General features: G+C 39.4%; 1 protein-coding gene across 1 annotated transcript; it reads right to left on the bottom strand.

The window, feature by feature from the left end:
- Window positions 1-213: 213 nt before the first annotated feature.
- On the bottom strand, window positions 214-7601 carry LOC116405964 (mediator of DNA damage checkpoint protein 1-like). Its single transcript, XM_031889687.1, has 3 exons — window positions 7468-7601; window positions 3809-3995; window positions 214-771 (listed from the first exon to the last, which is right to left on the bottom strand). Exons 1-3 carry the CDS (start codon window positions 7599-7601, stop codon window positions 583-585), a joined length of 510 nt encoding a protein of 169 aa, XP_031745547.1. The 3' UTR covers window positions 214-582.
- Window positions 7602-21172: the final 13571 nt, after the last annotated feature.

Below are 21172 nucleotides of genomic sequence, written 5' to 3' on the forward strand. Positions count from 1 at the left end.
ATTTCGATATAGAGACAATTAAAAACTTGAACAAATTTGATAGTGGGGGCATTTTGAAAATTAAAAATAACTATTACAGTAATTAATTTTGAAAATATGTTATTTTAGAAAAACTACAAGTGTTTGACAACCCTTTGAAAGCTATTGAAATAATCTCAAATTGTATTTTAAGCAATTTTAATAAAAAGAAAAGTCTACATAAAAAAATTACCCTTTTTAAAGGAACATTTTTTCTCTAATCACTCCAATGGAACTCAAACACGTACTTCAAGTTAATTCTGGTATCCAAGAATCAGTCTCATCTAACATAAACAAGAACATTCAACTTGATAGAACTTCATTACCTCATTTTTACAATTCCCAAAGTTACTAAATGAAGGGCCATTCCTAAAACATACTTACATCCAACTTTCTCCATGAATAAACTTATCGTCTTTTATGTACTGATGAATATAGAGATGGAGCGATCAGAGTTTGTTTATGTACCAAATTAGAGTGAGTTGAGAAAAGAGTGGATTTACACAAGGACGAAATGGCTGGCTGCTGCTTGTTCAAAACTGAAAGTTAGGGTGACCTTGTTTCTCATAGGGACTCAGCAAATTGAGGGGCCTCCAGGTCTACTTCTTGTCTCATTATACATGCCATTAGCCATTCAACGTTGAAAGTCCATATCCCTTTTTCTACGACCACCAAGGCTTCCTCCACGTCTTCCTCACAAGCCACAAAGATCGTCTTCCATACGTTGTTTACTTTATCTAGCTCATGAATCACCTAAATTTTCAAGCATAATGAATTTGCCAAGTGAGAGAAAAAAATTATGTATATACTACAACGGAAATTGCAAGAATTCACCCTATCAAAAAATATTAAACAAATTCTTGTTCTAGTCCCTAAAATTTTCCATCTTTTCCCAACTTTCAAAATGCTTCCTATGAGATATATTCCAATCACATATAGCAGAAATGACCGATTAGTATTGGATAAATGAATATTAATTGATAAAATAATTTAAAAAATACTAAAACCGTTAGTTGGCTACGTTTTGGAAGCTCGATGACTAAAAATGGATGTTTTGAAAGTCTAAGGCTAAAATGGAATTTAAATCAACATAATAGTAAGTTCAAGATCAAAGACAAGCTAAAACAATAAAATGTTGCGACCAGAAAACAATCTAATCATAATTATAAACATGGATGTATGTATTTGTACACCAAATCACAAAAAAATAACTCCAGATTTCGATCTAGAGACAATTAAAACTTGAACAAATTTGATAATTAAAGAAACACGGAGATGGCCATATGACCCCTTGTGCATAGACTTTTTACATTACATGCTCAATTCCTAGGATCAAAACAAACATAAATATTAAAGACTTAAGAAGCACATACACTCAAGTTTGGCTAGTGTATCAATAAACAATATGTATGGAACACTCGGAGAACACGTGTTGAACACTAGTTAGTACAGTAGATGTGTTAGACAACAAGTATTCCAATGCAATAAAGGTCAAGATTGGTCACACACACATATTAAACTCTTGGCTTTGAATAAGTTTTGAGTGAAGGACAAGCTTATTTTTAAGCATATAAATACATAAACTTATTGACTTTGAATTTCTATATAAATATGAGACATACTTTTTAAATTATATATATTAAAACTGTGTTCTAGCACTATCCTATATTTTTTAGAAAAAAATGACACGTCACCATGTCTATGATTTATTGACCCATGTCTAAAATTCGTATACGTGCTTGTTGTTGGAATTTTTTGTCCTAAAACTCGTAGTTTGTAATCATATTCTGTTCAATAAAGTTGTTATTGAGAAATTAAATATTATAATCTTAAATCCAATAAATCAAGTTCCAAGGCTATTTTTGAATAAACTTGAACTTTATGTGTAAACATAAACGTGGATCAAGTTCGAGTATATAGCCTAAATAGTCTATAGTATATGAAATAAAGGTTGGGCGCCTTATTTAGAGAAACTATGGATGCGGCCCACTTTGTAGTACAAACGAGGTGATCCTAATCGTTCATGTAGAGACATGAAAGTGGGGGCATCCTATGTAAAGTGTTTACATAAGACTGAACCATGAATTTATCTTTTTTACGTTATAACACCGTTTACTGTTTAAAACTGACTATCTCAATTATTGATGACCTCGGTAACTTAGTCTTAATCCTGAGTTAACTATGAACTCTTGTTCACACGAGATTATCCTTAGATCTGCATAGGTGAGGGCAGCTCATCAGCGTTGGCCCAATAAGCCTCCAATTTCAAGGGTATGATCGGGTGGATAGCTGGGAACATAGGGTACAAGATGGAATTCACTCCTACCCGCTTTAGGGTTAGTAGATAGGTTGTTCTCTTAAGCACTGAATCCAAGTCTTGAACAAGGGGCCCCACCCTCTCATTGGCCGAGAGGGATTAAGTTTATAGGTTGAACCTTAAACCAATTGTTCAATAGTGGATTAGTGGGACTTAAGGAGCAAGATGTAATTTTTGGGGGTAAAACGGTATTTTAACCCAGCCAAGGTTACGAGCAACCTGTGAAGGATTAACTTACCAATTATGGTTTTATCAAATGGACACAAATATATCTATAGTGAGGGAGTGCAACTACGGGACTTTAGTGGAATGACCCGTTAGTTAACGAATGTTGATTAACTCTGTCTAAAAGAGTTTAGCTAGTTAATCTTGAATCGTTGGAGCCCATGATCTATAGGTCCATTAGGTTCCTCTGCTAGCTCATATGGATTAAACTTAGAACAGTGTGATGAAATAAGTCGAATTGTTCGAATTGGGAGAAGAAAGAGAAACCGACAGGTATAGTGATAGTCGTCGGTCTTCTAAATAGAAAAAGAGCTTCATGTTTTTCATACTATAAGTATGAATGCGGATTCATACTAAGAAGCTCGGAATTGATGGAATTGGTCAAAAATTGTAAAAAGTTAAAATGTTGACTTTTGACTTTGAAAAGTCAAACTTTGACCGACCATATATTCAAATGTGATTTGAATTTTGGAAAAATGAATGCGGATTCATGCTCGGGAGGTTGGAATTAGTCAAGACGGACAAAATGGTAAAAAGTCAAAATATTGACTTTTGACTTAGAAAAGTCAAAGTTTGACTTTTGACTAGAAATATCTAATGACCATTTTACCCTTGGACTAAGTTAGTGGGAAAATCCAACATTTTGTTGGATAATCCCACTAACTCTTAGTGGGATATGTGGCTATATGAGATATAGACACCTAGCCCACTAAGTTCCACTAATTGTTAGTGGAACATTAGGTGTTGAGATTTGACAAATGAATTACATGCATTTTTGCATGTAATTAGGTTATAAATAGAGGTGTTTTCAAATGTTGAAGGACTTTTGCCTCTTTTATCATTTTCATCATCTCAACCAAAGAAAAAAAAGAAACCTTCTAACCCCCTTTTATCTCCATTACTTTCTACACCAAAATTGGGTCCCACAACCCGGTTCTTTGTTTAGAGGATAGCAGTTGAGTACTAGTGGTGGTCTCGGTTTGAATTGGTAAGAAGATATCAAACTTTTTGAAAGCTTCAAAGGTAATATTTCCTAAAACCCTAATTTGATTAGTTTATGGTTACATGTTAATTGTGGCAATTAGAGTAGAAATTCGATTCTTTTTCCGCTGTGCATGACTTAGTTCTATCACTTGTTTGTTTTCACGTCTTCATTAGATGGGAGGATAGCCATATTATAGTGGTTGTATATGTAAGAAAGAGAACCAAACCTAGTACTCGAGATTTGTACAATAACAGAGAACTTACATTTCCACCGGCTGACTTGACTATCAGGGATAGAGTTTTAGGTGGTGGTTGAGCGTGAGCTGATATGCAAACATCATACCCTTCAAATAAAGCTCCAGGACATGCTTTTGCCCTGAGACCTGCAGCTTTTAGGCTGGCTCGATACTTCGATATGTAGTCATCATCATTAGTATGTAAGGCAACTCGTCTGCAGATCAATAAGGAATTAATCAATCACAAAAATTAGGTAGGATGAAAAACATAAGTGGAAGAAAATACATTACACTTTGATACTAGCAAGCCATTCGAACTTACCAACAAATTTGCCTTCCCGGTAGCTTTCCTTTAACCAACTGGAGGAGAAAATCCAAGCTCTGAGTAATTTGCAATTAACTTGCAATTTTAGTAACAAGATATAGTAAAAATTATGAGCAAGAGCACACTGACACGCTTGAAGCCACATGGTAATGCATATGCTCGATAATCATTGAGAACATTAACAAGAGAAAATAAAGTTAAGAACAGTAGCTTGAAGAACAAAAAACATTCTACAACATAAAATCTTCAAAAACACATTGCTTAAAATCAAGTTTACTAATATAAAAGGTAAGATATTACGTTCCACTCTCCACACTACTGAAGTTCAACATTTCACATGAAAGAAATGAAATACTACTCTCAAATATAACTGAAAAAAGCATAAATGGGTAAAGAAAAAGCATAGAGAAATGCAAAAGAATCCTTGGCTTTGATATATTGAAAGGTAAAGAATATCAACCATAGATGCCCGGGAGAAGAACTCCTACAAGTACACACTTAACGCAAATTATCATTCGCTAACATGAGACCTTCTAGAGGAATTCTGTTAGGATACTTCCTAACAAGAACAAGATCTTAATTTATTATAATGAACTATAAGAAAATACAAGATAAAACCAAGTATAAGGCACTTGGAACCTCCCTCTTGAGTACTCTCACCCAAGCCCTAAATCACTCCCCAGAATTCTCCCCTTACTTACCCTCCCTCCATTTATAATAAGATGTAACTACACTTACATAATAACTACTAGTAACTTTCTAAATATCTAATTACCCTTATACCCCTAACCTTATACTAATCTAGGTATCTAACATTACCCGATCCTTCAAAACACCTTGTCCTCAAGGTGAGCTTACAAACATGATCAAGGCCCCCTTTTCTTTTTTTCTCTTTTTAATTGCAAACAATCCCCAACATTCTGCTCTTCAATGTTGAAAAAGAAATCCTCCCCTTCGGCTTTGAAAAACTCTCGATTCCAATAAGGTCCATTGACTTCAGCCACACAAAGCAGCCCAATGTACTTGAATTTTCCTTTTCCAAAACACATTGTCTTAGTTAACCCTTTGCATATCACCAACAAGTGTTTAATTTTCAAACTCTTCATCTCTAGTGGGCTAGGCCATAATCAAAGTGTTGCGTCAAGACCAAAATCATACTGTCGCCGGTTTCATTCCTAGGACCCACCTACATACACGTTTTTCTTCCCTCCTATTTTTGGAACTCTCCATCCACTTCATCTACAAAATGATGTGCCCCCAATGTTTTATTTAGAATAAGTTGAAGCTCATTTAGAGTAAGTTGAAGCCCACTTGAAATAGTAAAACCCAAGATTGTTCCTTTTGTCCTAATCCTCTTTCCTACAAATTTCTACCACGTGATTGGCACCATCAGGTGTGCAGCAACTTCTTCCTCGTCACGTGATTCACCCCTATTCCAGACCACCTTCTCGAGCCTCTATAGACCGGTAACTGTCGGCTTCTTCTTTCTCCATTGCAACCAGCCATTTTGTGTTTCTTTGAGCAACAAGTTTTTCTTCACTCGAGTCTTCATTTCGAGCCTCACAGGTAATCCTCGTCGACCTTCCTCTATAGTTTCTTCTTGGTCACTCTTTGCCATCCTCTTCACCTTCGTTGTATACCCGTTGCAATCGCGTTTTCCTCGATTCTTCTATGGATTCAGCAACTTCTTGGAATCCATCGATTTATGGACCTGAAGATTCCAATCCGTTCTAAATAAACACAATCCAGATCAGTGCCACTGAACACAGGCATTTCAACCTTCTTGAATTTGCTATGATCGTTCGAGTTTTCATCCCTTTCAAACTTGTTTGTTTTACCTTCTACCTTGATTTCCTTCAATGTCTTACCTCCACCTTCGATGATACTCTCAATCGTTGATCCTTTGCTCGACGATCCTTCCATTCTTCTGGAGATTGTCGAATTATCCTTCTGCTATTCCTTCGATGCATTTAGCAACCGTTCTTGTTTTTCCAACTAGATGACCAGTCTTTCGATGCTTTTTGGCAAGCATGACAAGTTTTCTTCAATTGCCAACAACTTGTGTAACTCCACTTGTATCCCCGAGATTTCCTTATCATAGGTCTCCAACTTCTCTTCGATCCGTTTTTGTGCTGCTCTATCGTTCTCCCAAGTAAAAACGCTCTGATACCAAATTGTTAAGATACTGTAAATATACGGCAAGTGTATCTTACTTTATTGAATTACCTCAATGAATTATAGTATAGAGAATAAAAAATCACTCACATCTACTTCCTAAAGGCACACTCCAGTGAGGATCACAACAAAGAACAAGAAAAACTAAGAACAAACCGCAACCATGAAAATGACCAAAACAAATAATAAAAAGAACTTGACTTGGACCCTCTACTTCTCCCAAGCACGAAAGACGGCAGCCTCTACTTCTTTGGAATATTTTGTCCCCTTTCTCCCTCCTCTTTCCTCCCTTTTATTTTGCTTTACTAACAAACTAATGGGAAAGATCTCCTCCGATATTCTCTCCTCCTATAATCTCTCCTATATTCTCGTGTGGGTCAATATTACCCTTTTTAATTCTTCTACTGTATTTAAATAATATTGGAGACATATACTTCCTAACAATAACAAGATCTGAATTTATTATAATGTAACTATAAGAAAATACAAGATAAAACCAAGTATAAAGCACTTGGAACCCTCCCTCTTGAGTACTCTCACCCAAGGCTTATATCACATCCCAGAATTCTCCCCACTTACCCTCCCTCCATTTATTACATGTAACCACCCTAGTTACCACACTTACATAATAACTACTAGTAACCACACTTACACAATAACTAGTAGTAACTTCCTAAATATCTAATTACCCTTATACCCTGACCCTATACTAATCTAGGTATCTAACAAATTCCATAACATAATGTATTAGCGGAAGAAGGAAATCGAGGATAAAAACACTAGCTAGCCAACAAATATCTTTCATTAGTGAGCTTGAGCCATTTTACACGTAAAATGGGAAAAGTAAGCCTGAAACCCAAAGTAGCCTAATGGTTGTCTTAACAACCACTACCCACCATCACGATAGATGAAAAGGAAGAGCATGATACAATCCAACTCAAACATAAGAATTGATTTTGATGTTTAACTAAAAGTAAACAGGCAGTAGAATAAGAAACTATGCCCTTTTAGATCTAGAAGGTTCACAACAATTTCCAGCCTAAGCACAACTACGAGGCAATGGAAGAATAACGGCAAAGGCCTTGTGTGCATGGAATCGCTAACTTTGGTGCAAATGAGACGATTATCGGTATTCAAAGGCCAAAAGGACACATAGAAGAGTGTTCGTCTAAGATTGCAAGACTAACCCTGAAAAGAGAGCAATACAAAAATTTAGAGTTTTCCGCACTTTTCCTGTAATGACATCAGTGCTTGTACTCCCATCAGCAGTGAGAGAACCACCAAGCTCCTCAATCATCTGAATCAGAAAACAACTGCACATTAGAGCAGTCACAATTTGGAATAAATAGAACTTTTTATTGTTAGAATCTTAGAATATTTATGAAAAGTTTATGGGAATATTTTTCTTAATTCCTAAATATTTTCCTTTTTTATTCCTCTGTATATTCTATTTATTCTCCCTTGTACCTATTATATTTTTAATCAGAAAATAATAAGAAGAAAAATATAGTGGTTTTTTTCCTGGTACACAGGTTTCCACGTAAAGTTGTGTGTTTGTTTGTCTCCCTTTCAATATGGTATCCGAGCAAGTGGTCCAAGAAGGTCTTGTGTTCAAGCCTCGCATTGTCGTTTCCTCCCCAATTAAAATCCATTTCCAGTTGTTGGGCCTTTCAAATATTTCAAGCCCACAAGTGAGGAGAGTGTTGGTGATATATAATTGTGGAGAAGTATGTTAGGATTCTAACAATAAAACACAAAATATCCTAACCAAATGGCTAAACAGAGGCAACACTCTATAATTCTTTACTTATGTAAAAGCCAAAACACATTCAACAGTAGTAGATATGAAAAATAAAGGAAGAACAACATAGAAAACTTACCCAGCTCCTTTATACGGGGCTGGATACCCTCAGGCTACAGCAGCCTTTACTCTCCTTGAAATAACCAAAAAAGACCTAGCCTCCCCGACCCCAACATTACATATTTATACCTCTCTCTCTCATCCCTCCTGACGGGCCCCACCTGCACGATCCTCTCCCATTATTCTCTCATCATTGGTTGCTAAGGAATTTCCCTTTCTACCCTTCCTTTTATAGGTATAGATAATAGGAGGTCTTACAAAGTAATACCTGGCCTGACTTTCTTTAATCTTTCTGCGAGAACCTTTCCAAACAACTTATAAATTAATGTTGAAACAACTTATAAGCCACACTGTAATGACCTTCCTTCTCTTGACCAAACTTCAATAATCGACAACTTGTATTTATCCACATAATCAGCAAAACTCTTAATCTGCCACTAGCTTCAAACAAAGACCCAGCCAATTCCTTTTGAACTCCATAGTGCCTTTACAATACAACTGGCAATCTCTTCTCTTTTGGTCTCCTGAATGGCCTAGAAAGGAACGACCAGACTTAGAACGGGTTCGGAGGCCTCGAAAGTTCACATCTAGCTACTGGGTGGTCCGATTCTGAGTGTTCTCGAAGTTTATTGCCCATGAAAGCCGAAAGGTGATGCCCCAGACTTGGTTTCTCGGTTCCTTCCCAAAACGCTGAACAAAGGCACAATGGCCTAGAAAGGAACGACCGGACTTAGAACGGGGTCGGAGGCCTCGAAAGTTCACATCTAGCAACTGGGTGGTCCGATTCTGAGTGATCTCGAAGTTTCTTTCCCACGAAAGCCGAACGGTGATGCCCCAGACTCGGTTTCTCGGTTCCGTCCCGAACCGCCGAAGAAAGGCATAATGGCCTAGAAAGGAACGATCGGGCTTAAAACGGGGTCGGACGCCTCGAAAGTTCACATCTAGCTACTGGGTGCTTCGATTATGAGTGATCTCGAAGTTTCTTGCCCACGAAAGCAGAACGGTGATGCCCCAGACTCGGTTTCTCCGTTCCATCCCAAAACGCCGAACAAAGGCAGAATGGCCTAGAAAGGAACGACGGGACATAGAACGGGGTCGCAGGCCTCGAAAGTGCACATCTAGCTACTGGATGGTCCGTTTCTGAGTGATCACGAAGTTTCTTGCCCACGAAAGCCGAACGGTGATGCCCCAGACTCGGTTTCTCGGTTCCGTCCCAAAACGCCAAACAAAGGCACAATGGCCTAGAAAGGAACGACCGGACTTAGAACGGGCTCGGAGGCCTCAAAAAATCACATCTAGCTACTGGGTGGTCCGATTCTGAGTTATCTCGAAGTTTCTTGCCCACGAAAGCCGAACGGTGATGCCCAGACTCGGTTTCTCGGTTTGGTCCCAAAACGCCGAAGAAAGGCATAATGGCCTAGAAAGGAACGACCAGATTTAGAACGGGGTCGGAGGCCTCGAAAGTTCACATCTAGCTACTAGGTGGTCCGATTCTGAGTGATCTCGAAGTTTCTTGCCCACGAAAGCCGAACGGGGATGCCCCAGACTCGGTTTCTCGGTTCAATCCCAAAACGCCGAAGAAAGGCACAATGGTCTAGAAAAGAACGACTGGACTTAGAACGGGGTCGGAGGCCTCAAAAGTTGACATCTAGCTACTGGGTGGTCCGATTCTGAGTGATCTCAAAGTTTCTTGCCCACGAAAGCCGAACGTTGATGTCCCAGACTCGGTTTCTCGGTTCCGTCCCAAAACGCCGAACAAAGGCACAATGGCCTAGAAAAGAACGACCGGACTTAGAACGGGCCGGAGGCCTCGAAAGTTCACATCTAGCTACTGGTGATCTGATTCTGAGTGATCTCGAAGTTTCTTTCCCACGAAAGCCGAACGGTGATGCCCAGACTCGGTTTCTCGGTTTCATCCAAAAACGCCGCAGAAAGGCACAATGGCCTAGAAAGGAACGACCAGACTTAGAACGGGGTCGGAGGCTTCGAAAGTTCACATCTAGCTACTGGGTGGTCCGGTTCTGAGTGATCTCGAAGTTTCTTGCCCACGAAAGACGAACGGTGATGCCCAGACTCGGTTTCTCGGTTCCGTCCCAAAACGCGAACAAAGGCACAATGGCCTAGAAAAGAACGACCGGACTTAGAACGGGGTCGGAGGCCTCGAAAGTTCACATCTAGCTACTGGTGGTCCGATTCTGAGTGATCTCGAAGTTTCTTGCCCACGAAAGCCGAACGGTGATGCCCAGACTCGGTTTCTCGGTTCCGTCAAAAACGCCGAAGAAAGGCACAATGGCCTAGAAAGGAACGACCGACTTAGAACGGGGTCGGAGGCCTCGAAAGTTCACATCTAACTACTGGGTGCTGATTCTGAGTGATCTCGAAGTTTCTTGCCCACGAAAGCGAACGGTGATGCCCCAGACTCGGTTTCTCGTTCGTCCCAAAACGCCGAAGAAAGGCACAATGGCCTAGAAAGGAACGACCGAACTTAGAACGGGGTCGGAGGCCTCGAAAGTTCACATCTAGCTACTGGGTGGTCCGATTCTGAGTGATCTCGAAGTTTCTTGCCCAGGAAAGCCGAACGGTGATGCCCAGACTCGGTTTCTCGGTTCGTCCGAAAACGCCGAAGAAAGGCACAATGGCCTAGAAAGGAACGACCGGACTTAGAACGGGGTCGGAGGCCTCGAAAGTTCATATCTAACCACTGGGTGGTTCGATTCTGAGTGATCTCGAAGTTTCTTGCCCACAGAAGCCGAACGGCGATGCCCCAGACTCGGTTTCTTGGTTCCGTCCCAAAACGTCGAAGAAAGGCACAATGGCCTAGAAAGGAACGACCGGACTTAGAACGGGGTCGGAGGCCTCGAAAGTTCACATCTAACTACTGGGTGGTCCGATTCTGAGTGATCTCGAAGTTTCTTGCCCACAGAAGCCGAACGGCGATGCCCAGACTCGGTTTCCTGGTTCCGTCCCAAAACGCCGAAGAAAGGCACAATGGCCTAGAAAGGAACGACCGGACTTAGAACGGCCTCGAAAGTTCACATCTAACCACTGGTTGGTCCGATTCTGAGTGATCTCGAAGTTTCTTGCCCACAGAAGCCGAACGGCGATGCCCTAGACTCGGTTTCTTGGTTCCGTCCCAAAACGCCGAAGAAAGGCACAAAGGCCTTGAAAGGAACGACCGGACTGAGAACGGCCTCGAAAGTTCACATCTAACCACTGGGTGGTCCGATTCTGAGTGATCTCGAAGTTTCTTGCCCACAAAAGCCGAACGGTGATGCCCCAGACTCGGTTTCTTGGTTCCGTCCCAAAACGCCGAAGAAAGGCACAATGGCCTAGAAAGGAACGACCGGACTCAGAACGGGGTCGGAGGCCTCGAAAAGTTCACATCTAACCACTGGTCGGTCCGATTCTGAGTGATCTCGAAGTTTCTTGCCCACAAAAGCCGAACGGTGATGCCCCAGACTCGGTTTCTTGGTTCCGTCCCAAAACGCCGAAGAAAGGCACAATGGCCTAGAAAGGAACGACCAGACTCAGAACGGGGTCGGAGGCCTCGAAAGTTCACATCTAACCACTGGTCGGTCCGATTCTGAGTGATCTCGAAGTTTCTTGCCCACAAAAGCCGAACGGTGATGCCCCAGACTCGGTTTCTTTGTTCCGTCCCAAAACGCCGAAGAAAGGCACAATGGCCTAGAAAGGAACGACTGGACTCAGAATGGGGTCGGAGGCCTCGAAAGTTCACATCTAACCACTGGTCGGTCCAATTCTGAGTGATCTCGAAGTTTCTTGCCCACAAAAGCCGAACGGTGATGCCCCAGACTCGGTTTTTTTCCGTTCCGTCCAAAAACGCCGAAGAAAGGCACAATGAACTAGAAAGGAACGATTTGACTCAAAACGGGGTCGAGGCTTCGAAGGTTCACATCTAACCACTGAGGCGGTTTGATTCTGAGTGATCTCGAAGTTTCTTGCCAACAAAAGCCGAACGGTGATGCCCCAGACTCGAGTTCTAGGTTCCATTCCAAAACCCCGAAGAAAGGCACAATGGCCTAGAAAGGAAGGACCCGACTCAATACGGGGTCAGAGGCCTCGAAAGTTCACATCTAACCACTGGACGGTCCGATTCTGAGTGATCTCAAAGTTTCTTGCCCACAAAAGCCGAACAGTGATGCCCCAGACTCGATTTCTTGGTACCGTCCCAAAACGCCGAAGAAATTCACAACGGCCTAGAAAGGAACGACCAGACTCAGTACGGGGTCGGAGGCCTCGAAAGTTCACATCTAACCACTGGTCTGTCCGATTCTGAGTGATCTCAAAGTTTCTTGCCCACAAAAGCCGAACGGTGATGCCCCAGACTCGGTTTCTTGGTTCCGTCCCAAAACGCCGACGAAAGGCACAATGGCCTAGAATGGAACGATCGGACTCAGAACGGGGTTCGAGGACTCGAAAGTTCACATCTAACCACTGGGCGGTCCGATTCTGAGTGATCTCGAAGTTTCTTGCCCACAAAAGCCGAACGAAGATGCCCAAGACTCGGTTTCTTGGTTCCGTACCAAAACGCCGAAGAAAGGCACAATGGCCTGGAAAGGAATGACCGGACTCAGAACGGGGTTCGAGGACTCGAAAGTTCACATCTAACCACTGGGCGGTCCGATTTTGAATAATCTCAAAGTTTCTTGCCCACAAAAGCCGAACGGTGATGCCCAGACTCGGTTTCTTGGTTCCGTCCCAAAACGCCGAAGAAAGGCAGAATGGCCGACAAAAGAACGACCGGACTCATAACGTGGTCCGAGGCCTCGAAAGTTCATTTCTAACCACTGGACGGTCTGATTCTGAGTGATGTCGAAGTTTCTTGCTCATAAAAGGCGAACGGTGATACCCCATACTCGGTTTCTTGGTTCCATCCCAAAACGCTGAAGAAAGGCACAATGGCCTAGAAAGGAACGACCGGACTCATAACAGGGTCGGAGGCGTCGAAAGTTCACATCTAACCACTGGTGGGTCCGATTCTGAGTTATCTCAAAGTTTCTTGCCCACAAAAGCTGAACGGTGATGCCCAGACTCGATTTCTTGGTTCCGTCCCAAAACGCCGAAGAAAGGCACAATGGATAACAAAAGAATGACCGGACTCAGAACATGGTCCGAGGCCTCGCAAGTTCATATCTAACCACTGGACGGTCTGATTCTGAGTGATCTCGAAGTTTCTTGAACACAAAAGGCGAATGGTAATGCCCTATACTCGGTTTCTTGGTTCCATCCCAAAACATCGAAAAAAGGCACAATGGCCTAGAAAGGAACGACCGGACTCAGAACGGGGTCGGAGGCCTCGAAAGTTCACATCTAACAAACTGGTCGGTCCGATTCTGAGTGATCTCGAAGTTTATTGCCCACAAAAGCCGAACGGTGGTGCCCAGACTCGGTTTCTTGGTTCCGTCCCAAAACGCCGAAGAAAGGCACAATGGTCTGGAAAGGAACGAACGGACTGAGAACGGGGTACGAGGCCTCGAAAGTTCACATCTAACCACTGGGCGGTCCAATTCTGAGTGATCTCGAAGTTTCTTGCCTACGAAAGCCAAACGGTATGCCCTAGACTCGGTTTCTTTGTACCGTCCCAAAACGCCGAAGAAAGGTACAATGGCTTAGAAAAGAACGACCGGACTGAGAACAGGATCAACGGCCTCGAAAGTTCACATCTAACCACTAGGCGGTCCGATTCTGAGTGATCTTGAACTTTCTTGCCCACAAAAGCCGAACGGTGATGCCCAGACTCGGTTTCTCGTTTCGTCCCGAAACACCGAAGAAAGGCACAATGGCCTAGAAAGGATCGACCGGACTTAGAACAGGGTCAGAGGCCTTGAAAGTTCACATGTAACCACTGTTTGGTCTGATTCTGAGTGATCTCGAAGTTTCTTGCCCACAAAAGCCGAACGGTGATGCCCCAGACTCCGTTTCTTGGTTCCGTCCCAAAATGCCGAAGAAAGGCACAATGGACTAGAAAGGAACGACCGGACTCAAAAAGGGGTCGGAGGCCTCGAAAGTTCACATCTACCCATTGGGCGGTCCGATTCTAAGTGATCTCGAAGTTTCTTGCCGACAAAAGCCGAACGGTGATGCCCAGACTCGGTTTCTTGGTTCCGTCCCAAAACGCGGAAGAAAGGCACAATGGCCTAGAAAAGAATGACCAGACTCAGAACAGGGTCGGAGGCCTTGAAAGTTCACATCTAACCACTGGGCGGTCCAATTCTGAGTGATCTCGAAGTTTCTTGCCCACAAAAGACGAACGGTGATGCCCCAGACTCGGTTTCTTGGTTCCGTCCCAAAACGCCGAAAGAAAGGCACAATGGCCTCGAAAGGAACGGACGGACTCAGAACGGGGTCCGAGGCCTCAAAAGTTCACATCTATCCACTAGGCGGTCCGATTCTGAGTGATCTCGAAGTTTCTTGCCGACAAAAGCCGAATGGTGATGCCCAGACTCGGTTTCTTGGTTCCGTCCCAAAACGCCGAAGAAAGGCACAATGGCCTAGAAAGGAACGACCAGACTCAGAACGGGGTCGGAGGCCTCGAAAGTTCACATCTAACCACTGGGCGGTCCGATTCTGAGTGATCTCGAAGTTTCTTGCCCACAAAAGCCAAACGGTGATGCCCAGACTCGGTTTCTTGGTTCCGTCCCAAAACGCCGAAGAAAGGCACAATGGCCTAGAAAGGAACGACCGGACTCAGAACGGGGTCAGAGGCCTCGAAAGTTCACATCTAACTACTGGGCGGTCCGATTCTGAGTGATCTTGAAGTTTCTTGCCCACAAAAGCCGAACGGTGATGCCCTAGACTCGGTTTCTTGGTTCCGTCCCAAAACGCCGAAGAAAGGCACAATGGCCTAGAAAGGAACGACCAGACTCATAACGGGGTCGAAGTTCTCGTAAGTTCACATCTAACCACTGAGCGGTCCGACTCTGAGTGATCTCGAAGTTTCTTGCCCACAAAAGCTGAACGGTGATGCCCAGACTCGGTTTCTTCGTTTTGTCTCAAAATGTCGAAGAAAGGCACAATGGTATAGAAAGGAACGATCGGACTCAGAACGGGGTCGTAGGCCTCGAAAGTTTACATCTAACCACTGGGCGGGGTGTGTGTGTCTACGTGTGCGTGGGTGTAAGTGTCCACGTGTGCGCGTTTGTGCGTGTGCGTGTGCGTGTGTGTGCGTATACGCACGCGTGCGTGTGTACGTGAGTAGGCGTGTGCGGTTTTTGTGCTTTTCTTCCAATTTTAAAATAATAATTTAATTATCTTGATATTCAAATCATTAAAATTATTTTGAGATAAGGTTATTTTAATATAAAATCTATCGTTCAGATTCTAAAATGCTAAAAAATAATAATTTTGTAATTTTGAAATTAAATTTGGTTATTTTGAAATTCAAATTCACTTAGGTTATTTTGAAATTAGTAAGATTGAATAATGTTAGTAAAATGTTGAATCAATTAGTTGAGTCCCGAGATTTTAAGAGAAAAGTTATGATATGAGTTGATGTATCTATTTCAAGTAAAAATTAATTAAAAGTTGATAAATACATAACATAAATTAATTATAACGTAAAAACAAAATAATTATAGTTGGAGAAGGTGAATATTTTGGTGTTTTATAAAATACCATGCACGTGCAAAAAATGTTGTTTGCTAAAATTGAAAAGAAAAAGTAGTTTTGCCATTTTTCAAATTGACCCCTAAAAACATTGGATATTTGTGCATTCCCTTGGGCTTTCTTGTTCAATATTTAGTCAAATTGCAGTATACATAAAATTTGTGTTTGTTACGTCACAAGATTTCATTCACTATTTGTGTCTGTATTATTTTATATTTGATACAGGAGACTCCGTTTGAGTGTTGAGCTAGTAATGGGAGGGACTACCGTTGACCCCAAAATTACAAGGTTTCATGTTGCTTAATGGATCATTAATGATTCGTCTCTATCTTTGGCTCATCGAGTGGTGGAGTTGGAACCCCTTGAAAGTGTAGATTTAGACTCTCTACCGTTGTCAAGAGCTGTTAAGTATGCAAAACTGGTCTTGCATTAGTTTAATTGGTATGTGTGCCCTAAAGGGATAAAAGCTCTTGGCAGTGAAAGACTTTACAAAACCATTCATCAATTTTAATTTGAAAATTCCAAAATACCAGTACATTGACAATATTTAGAATCAAAGTTCTAAATAAAGAACTAAATATGCTTTTAAATTAAAAGATACATAGAACTTACTCTTGTTGACGTCTCTGAATCTATAATCCACCGAATTGGGGACACCACCCGTTGGAGACCTTCCTATCTTCGAAGATGAGATTGGTTTGTGGAAAACAATTGGAATGAAAAAAAAATTTAGAGAGAAACTATGTAACACCCCCAATATCAAGGTATTTCTCTCAAGCTAAATTTTTTAAATTTTATTAAGATTTTAAGGAATTTGGTTGTGGTGTGGATTTAGCAGGAAGTGAAGGGGGCTTTTATGAAAAAAAATATACTAATACTAAAGGTTAAATAATAATAATATATAATAATAATAGAATTAATGTTATTATTAATTTAAAATATAAATTCTTTATTGATTCACGTGCAACCCCATCTCTTTCTCCTTCACTCTTCCTCTTCCCCGTGCCCACCGCCGCCTGCCTCCCTTAGCCATTTTATATTACTCTTGGACGTCAGCCGGCCACGCCGTCACCGATCGCTTCATCTCCGTTGAAGCCGAATCACCGTTCGTCGTGAGTTCAAACTCTCGGCATCGCGTCTCACCTCTGTTTTCCAGCCAATCTGTGATTCATTCGCGCGTAGCTCCTTCGACGTTCGCGCCACCACATTATGCTCCAGGTGACGAGGAACGTCACCGATTGACCTATCATCTCACCGGTGTTGTTACTTAGTTGAAGCAGTCGTCGACCAGACCTGAGCCCGTCGCGTCTGTCGAAGTGCCGTCGCGCGGCTCTTCACCTTCCAGCCATGGGTTGTAAGTTGAAGTTTGTTTTTCGTTTGTTGATTAGATCTGATCTATTACACGCGTCGATTCCAGTTATTCGAAGTTGTTGCCCCCATTTTACTCTAATTTTTGGGATTTTTTTGGTAAGTTGTATTGGTGAGTATGGTGGTTTTAAATTGTAATTATCCTTGGGTTGTAGTTTTGGATAATTAGTTAAATTGTTAATTTATTCTTGAAGGTAGCATTTGAGTTCTTTGGATTCACAACTAAATTGTAGATTTGTTGGAGTTCGATTCGCCAATACTCTGGTAAGCTAGAATTTACATTGAGGAAATTAAATGAAAGAAAGTATTGTGAAAGTAATTGAGTTCCATATTCTTATTATTAGGTTTCCTTCGTTTGAGAAATTTGAGTAACATTACAGTAAGGGGTTTCTATTACTGGACTCTTTGAAAGTTTTGAAATGTGTTGACTGTTTGGATCTCTGGACTTAGTATGGTTTACCAATATATGTAGAAGTAGATATGATGACAAATGTATATTATGCCAGACTGGTATAGAAGTAGATACGATGGATAATGTATTTGTAAACTGAGAAAGGTGTTATGTATATATATATATCTTGACTGTCTGGTGTGTTGTTATAGTATCAACTGATTTTGTGATAGATTGAATAGATTGAACGTAAGTGTGTTAAGTTGGATTGATGATATGATGGAGTAGTTTGACTATACTAGGAATGGATTGATTAAATGTTTATAACGAACTAAGGGAAAATTGTTAGCTTTGTCGATTGGGTAGTGTGCCTTGAAGGTGTCCTACGGGATCACCACCTGTTGTGCATTCTTCGAGAGCACTAGAATGACATGTGCATTCTTTGAGAGCAATAGACTGACATGTGCATTCTTCGAGAGCACTAGACTGACATGTGCTTTCTGCAGAGCACTAGACTAATATTTGTGTCCTTTAGGGCATTGGACTGATTATGTGTATTCCTACATGATCACAAGACTTTTAAAGTGCAGGGCACCTCCAATAGGAAGTTAACAATTTTATTTTTCTTCTAACAGGATCAGTAGTGGGTCTCTTACTGGGTATGTTTATACTCACCCTTTTATGTTTAATCTTTTTCCGCGAAACTGCCATAGGGAAATGTCCTTCAAATTGCTTCTACTTATATATTTTTTTTATTTTGGTTTTCTTTAGTAATTGAGACTGTTTTGGGTTTCATGATTGAACGACTTTTATGTTCTTGAACTTTCTTTATTATCGATACTTTTACACTTTCAAAATTTTATTTGAAATAGAGCCCGAATAAAAACTCTTTAATGTTGTTAAAAAATATATTTTTTTAAATTATAAAGTCTTATGGTTAAAGGACGAATCTAGTCTTAAAGTAATAACTTCAGCTTAATTCGAAAAATTAGGTCGTTACAATCTATTTTGCATGAAAAGAAAATCATCGATTTTATTTTGGTTAAGAAAAGCTGTTTTTCTTCTACATATTTATAACTCTCTTTCTTTCATTGAGTAGGAGACGGGGTAGGAGAAAATCATAGGATTCTATTAACTTAAAAATTATTAAATTAATAGAAGTTTCAAATCAACTAACTAATTAACCATTAATCAATTAGTTAATAATTAATTAAATCATATTTAATTAATATTTCATTTAAATCTTATTGAATGAATATCTCTCCAATACCTTATATTTTTATATTAATTTAATTAAATAATATTAAACTAAACTATTAATTAATTATTCAATTAATTAATAACTAAATTAAATATTTTATATTTAACTTAAGTTAAATTTGAATCATATTCAAATATAACTTTATCTCATAATTAATAATTTTAATATGAAACAAATCCACATTAAATTAATATTTGAACTCATTCAAATATTTTATCTCTCATAAATTAATTTTGAACTTTATCTAAAATTAAATTTATATAATAAAGTTTCATTAACATATAAACTTTATATTATAATGTATCACTATATATTATACTAATTATACTAATTTCCAAAGTAAATTTGAATATTTCAAATTAGAACCAGCATAAATAAATCACATTATCATTTTGTATCATCCATTACTTTGTATTCAATCATACTAATTGGATCAACCTAATACATAAAACAAATATAGAATTTTTTTTTAAAAAAAAGCATGCACAAATAGAGACAAATAGACATTGATAGCTATCTATCTCCATCTATCTGAAACAAGCACACATAAATTGTTATATTTCTCTATCGGATGGACAAAAATAGAAGTCTATTTATATCTACCTGAGATACAAACATTAAAAAAAAAAAAAAAACCTTACCAATAAAATTCTTGACTTTTCATGTTATTCTAAATGCAACACGTTCTCAGCCCAAGAAGTCAAACAACTCTTCATTGTAAAAGTAGCTTTACTTCTTTCATCAAACCACTTTTGCAATACATCTCTAAGATCTTTAAAAACTAAATTTACACTGTCTACACAATTTGATGTCATCATTCTATATATGAAACTCATTATTCCTGAGATAGATTCAACCAATTTATCAAAGAACCTTGGAATCAACATGTATGATTTAACTGTGTCACCTTTTAATATCTTTACTATGTGTTCTTTTGCCCTGCAAGCTTTCTACTAACTTATATTAACTCCAAGATTTGTACATGCCTTATGCACAATTGCTTTTGGAATGAAACGATCAGTAGACATGAACCTGAACTCATCTATCAAGCAACTGTCAATTACTGTTGAAGAAGCATGCATGTGACAACTAGTATTCAATGAACAGTCGTGTTCATAAATGTATTTTCATAGCATCCACAACTCGCTCTTCTTATAACGAGATGTCCTAATAAACCATTTGCACCATTCTAGTAGTCATCTAAATTCAAGAGACCTCAAATTTGATATTGTAGTTCTAAATTGAAAGTTGTTATTCACTTCTATTATGCCAAAACACTTTGAAAGCACTTCTTTACTTTCAAATAAACTATTTTCCTTCAAATCACCATGATATGAGATGTCTCTTATAATTTCATCATTTGAAACATAAGAAGAAGAACCTACATTCAATGACATATCAACATTCTATCGTACACTACTAGAAGAAGAAGACCTTCTAAAAAAATCAACAGTTACATGAGCAACTAATGGATGTATGTTAGTTGCATCTTTAGCAAAAGATAAATACCAAGCCACATCATTGTCTTTCTTTACTGGCACCACAGTTGGACCTTGCTTTTACCAAAATCAAGTAAAACAGATAATTCTACTTATCCATCCAATTGAATCTGTTCACATATTAAATCAACTAGAGAATTAAAGCTGACTCGGACATCTACCAAAATTTCAGCAACTAAGTAATTCTCATAAATATTACATCCATTCCATTGACCTCCATAAAAAACAACAATAGGAAAAGACATTATAATCTGTAAAAAAAAAAAAAATTAAGTATTTAATTGTGATAGAAAGAAATAGATAGACATAGATATACATTTATTACTGAATAAAAGAATAAAATGTACAAAATGATAATACTAAACACAATGCAAGAATAAGTAAACCATCGTGCAATGAAATAATATACATTAAACGATCCTATTAACCGTGATAAACGACCATTTAACAACGGTAAATGATAATATTGATTAAAAAAAATTATCATGTTGACATGGGTACACGATCATATGATATTGGTGATCGTATTGAATAGTGTAAACAATCGTCTTGTTATCGGTACACGATTGTGTTAATATTTGTAAGTGATTCTATTGATAGTGGTAACTGATCATGTAATTCCATGTAAATTATCGTCAAAAACTTTAAACTATCGATCTTTATAATGAAGTACATAATTCTTACATTAATACTTAAAATTTGTTGTAACGACCCAACTTTTCTAACTAAGTTGAAGTCATTAATTTTGACAAAGAGACCTTGATTGACACAAAATATAATAAAATTCACTTGAAATCATACGATCAAAGAAAACAAACTTAAGTTCGGGCCCTATTTCAAATATCCAAAACTTTAAAAGTACTATTTACAAAACAACAGTTCGTAA

Source organism: Cucumis sativus, unplaced genomic scaffold (genome assembly GCF_000004075.3).
Source record: "Cucumis sativus cultivar 9930 unplaced genomic scaffold, Cucumber_9930_V3 scaffold52, whole genome shotgun sequence".
Lineage (NCBI taxonomy): Eukaryota > Viridiplantae > Streptophyta > Magnoliopsida > Cucurbitales > Cucurbitaceae > Cucumis > Cucumis sativus.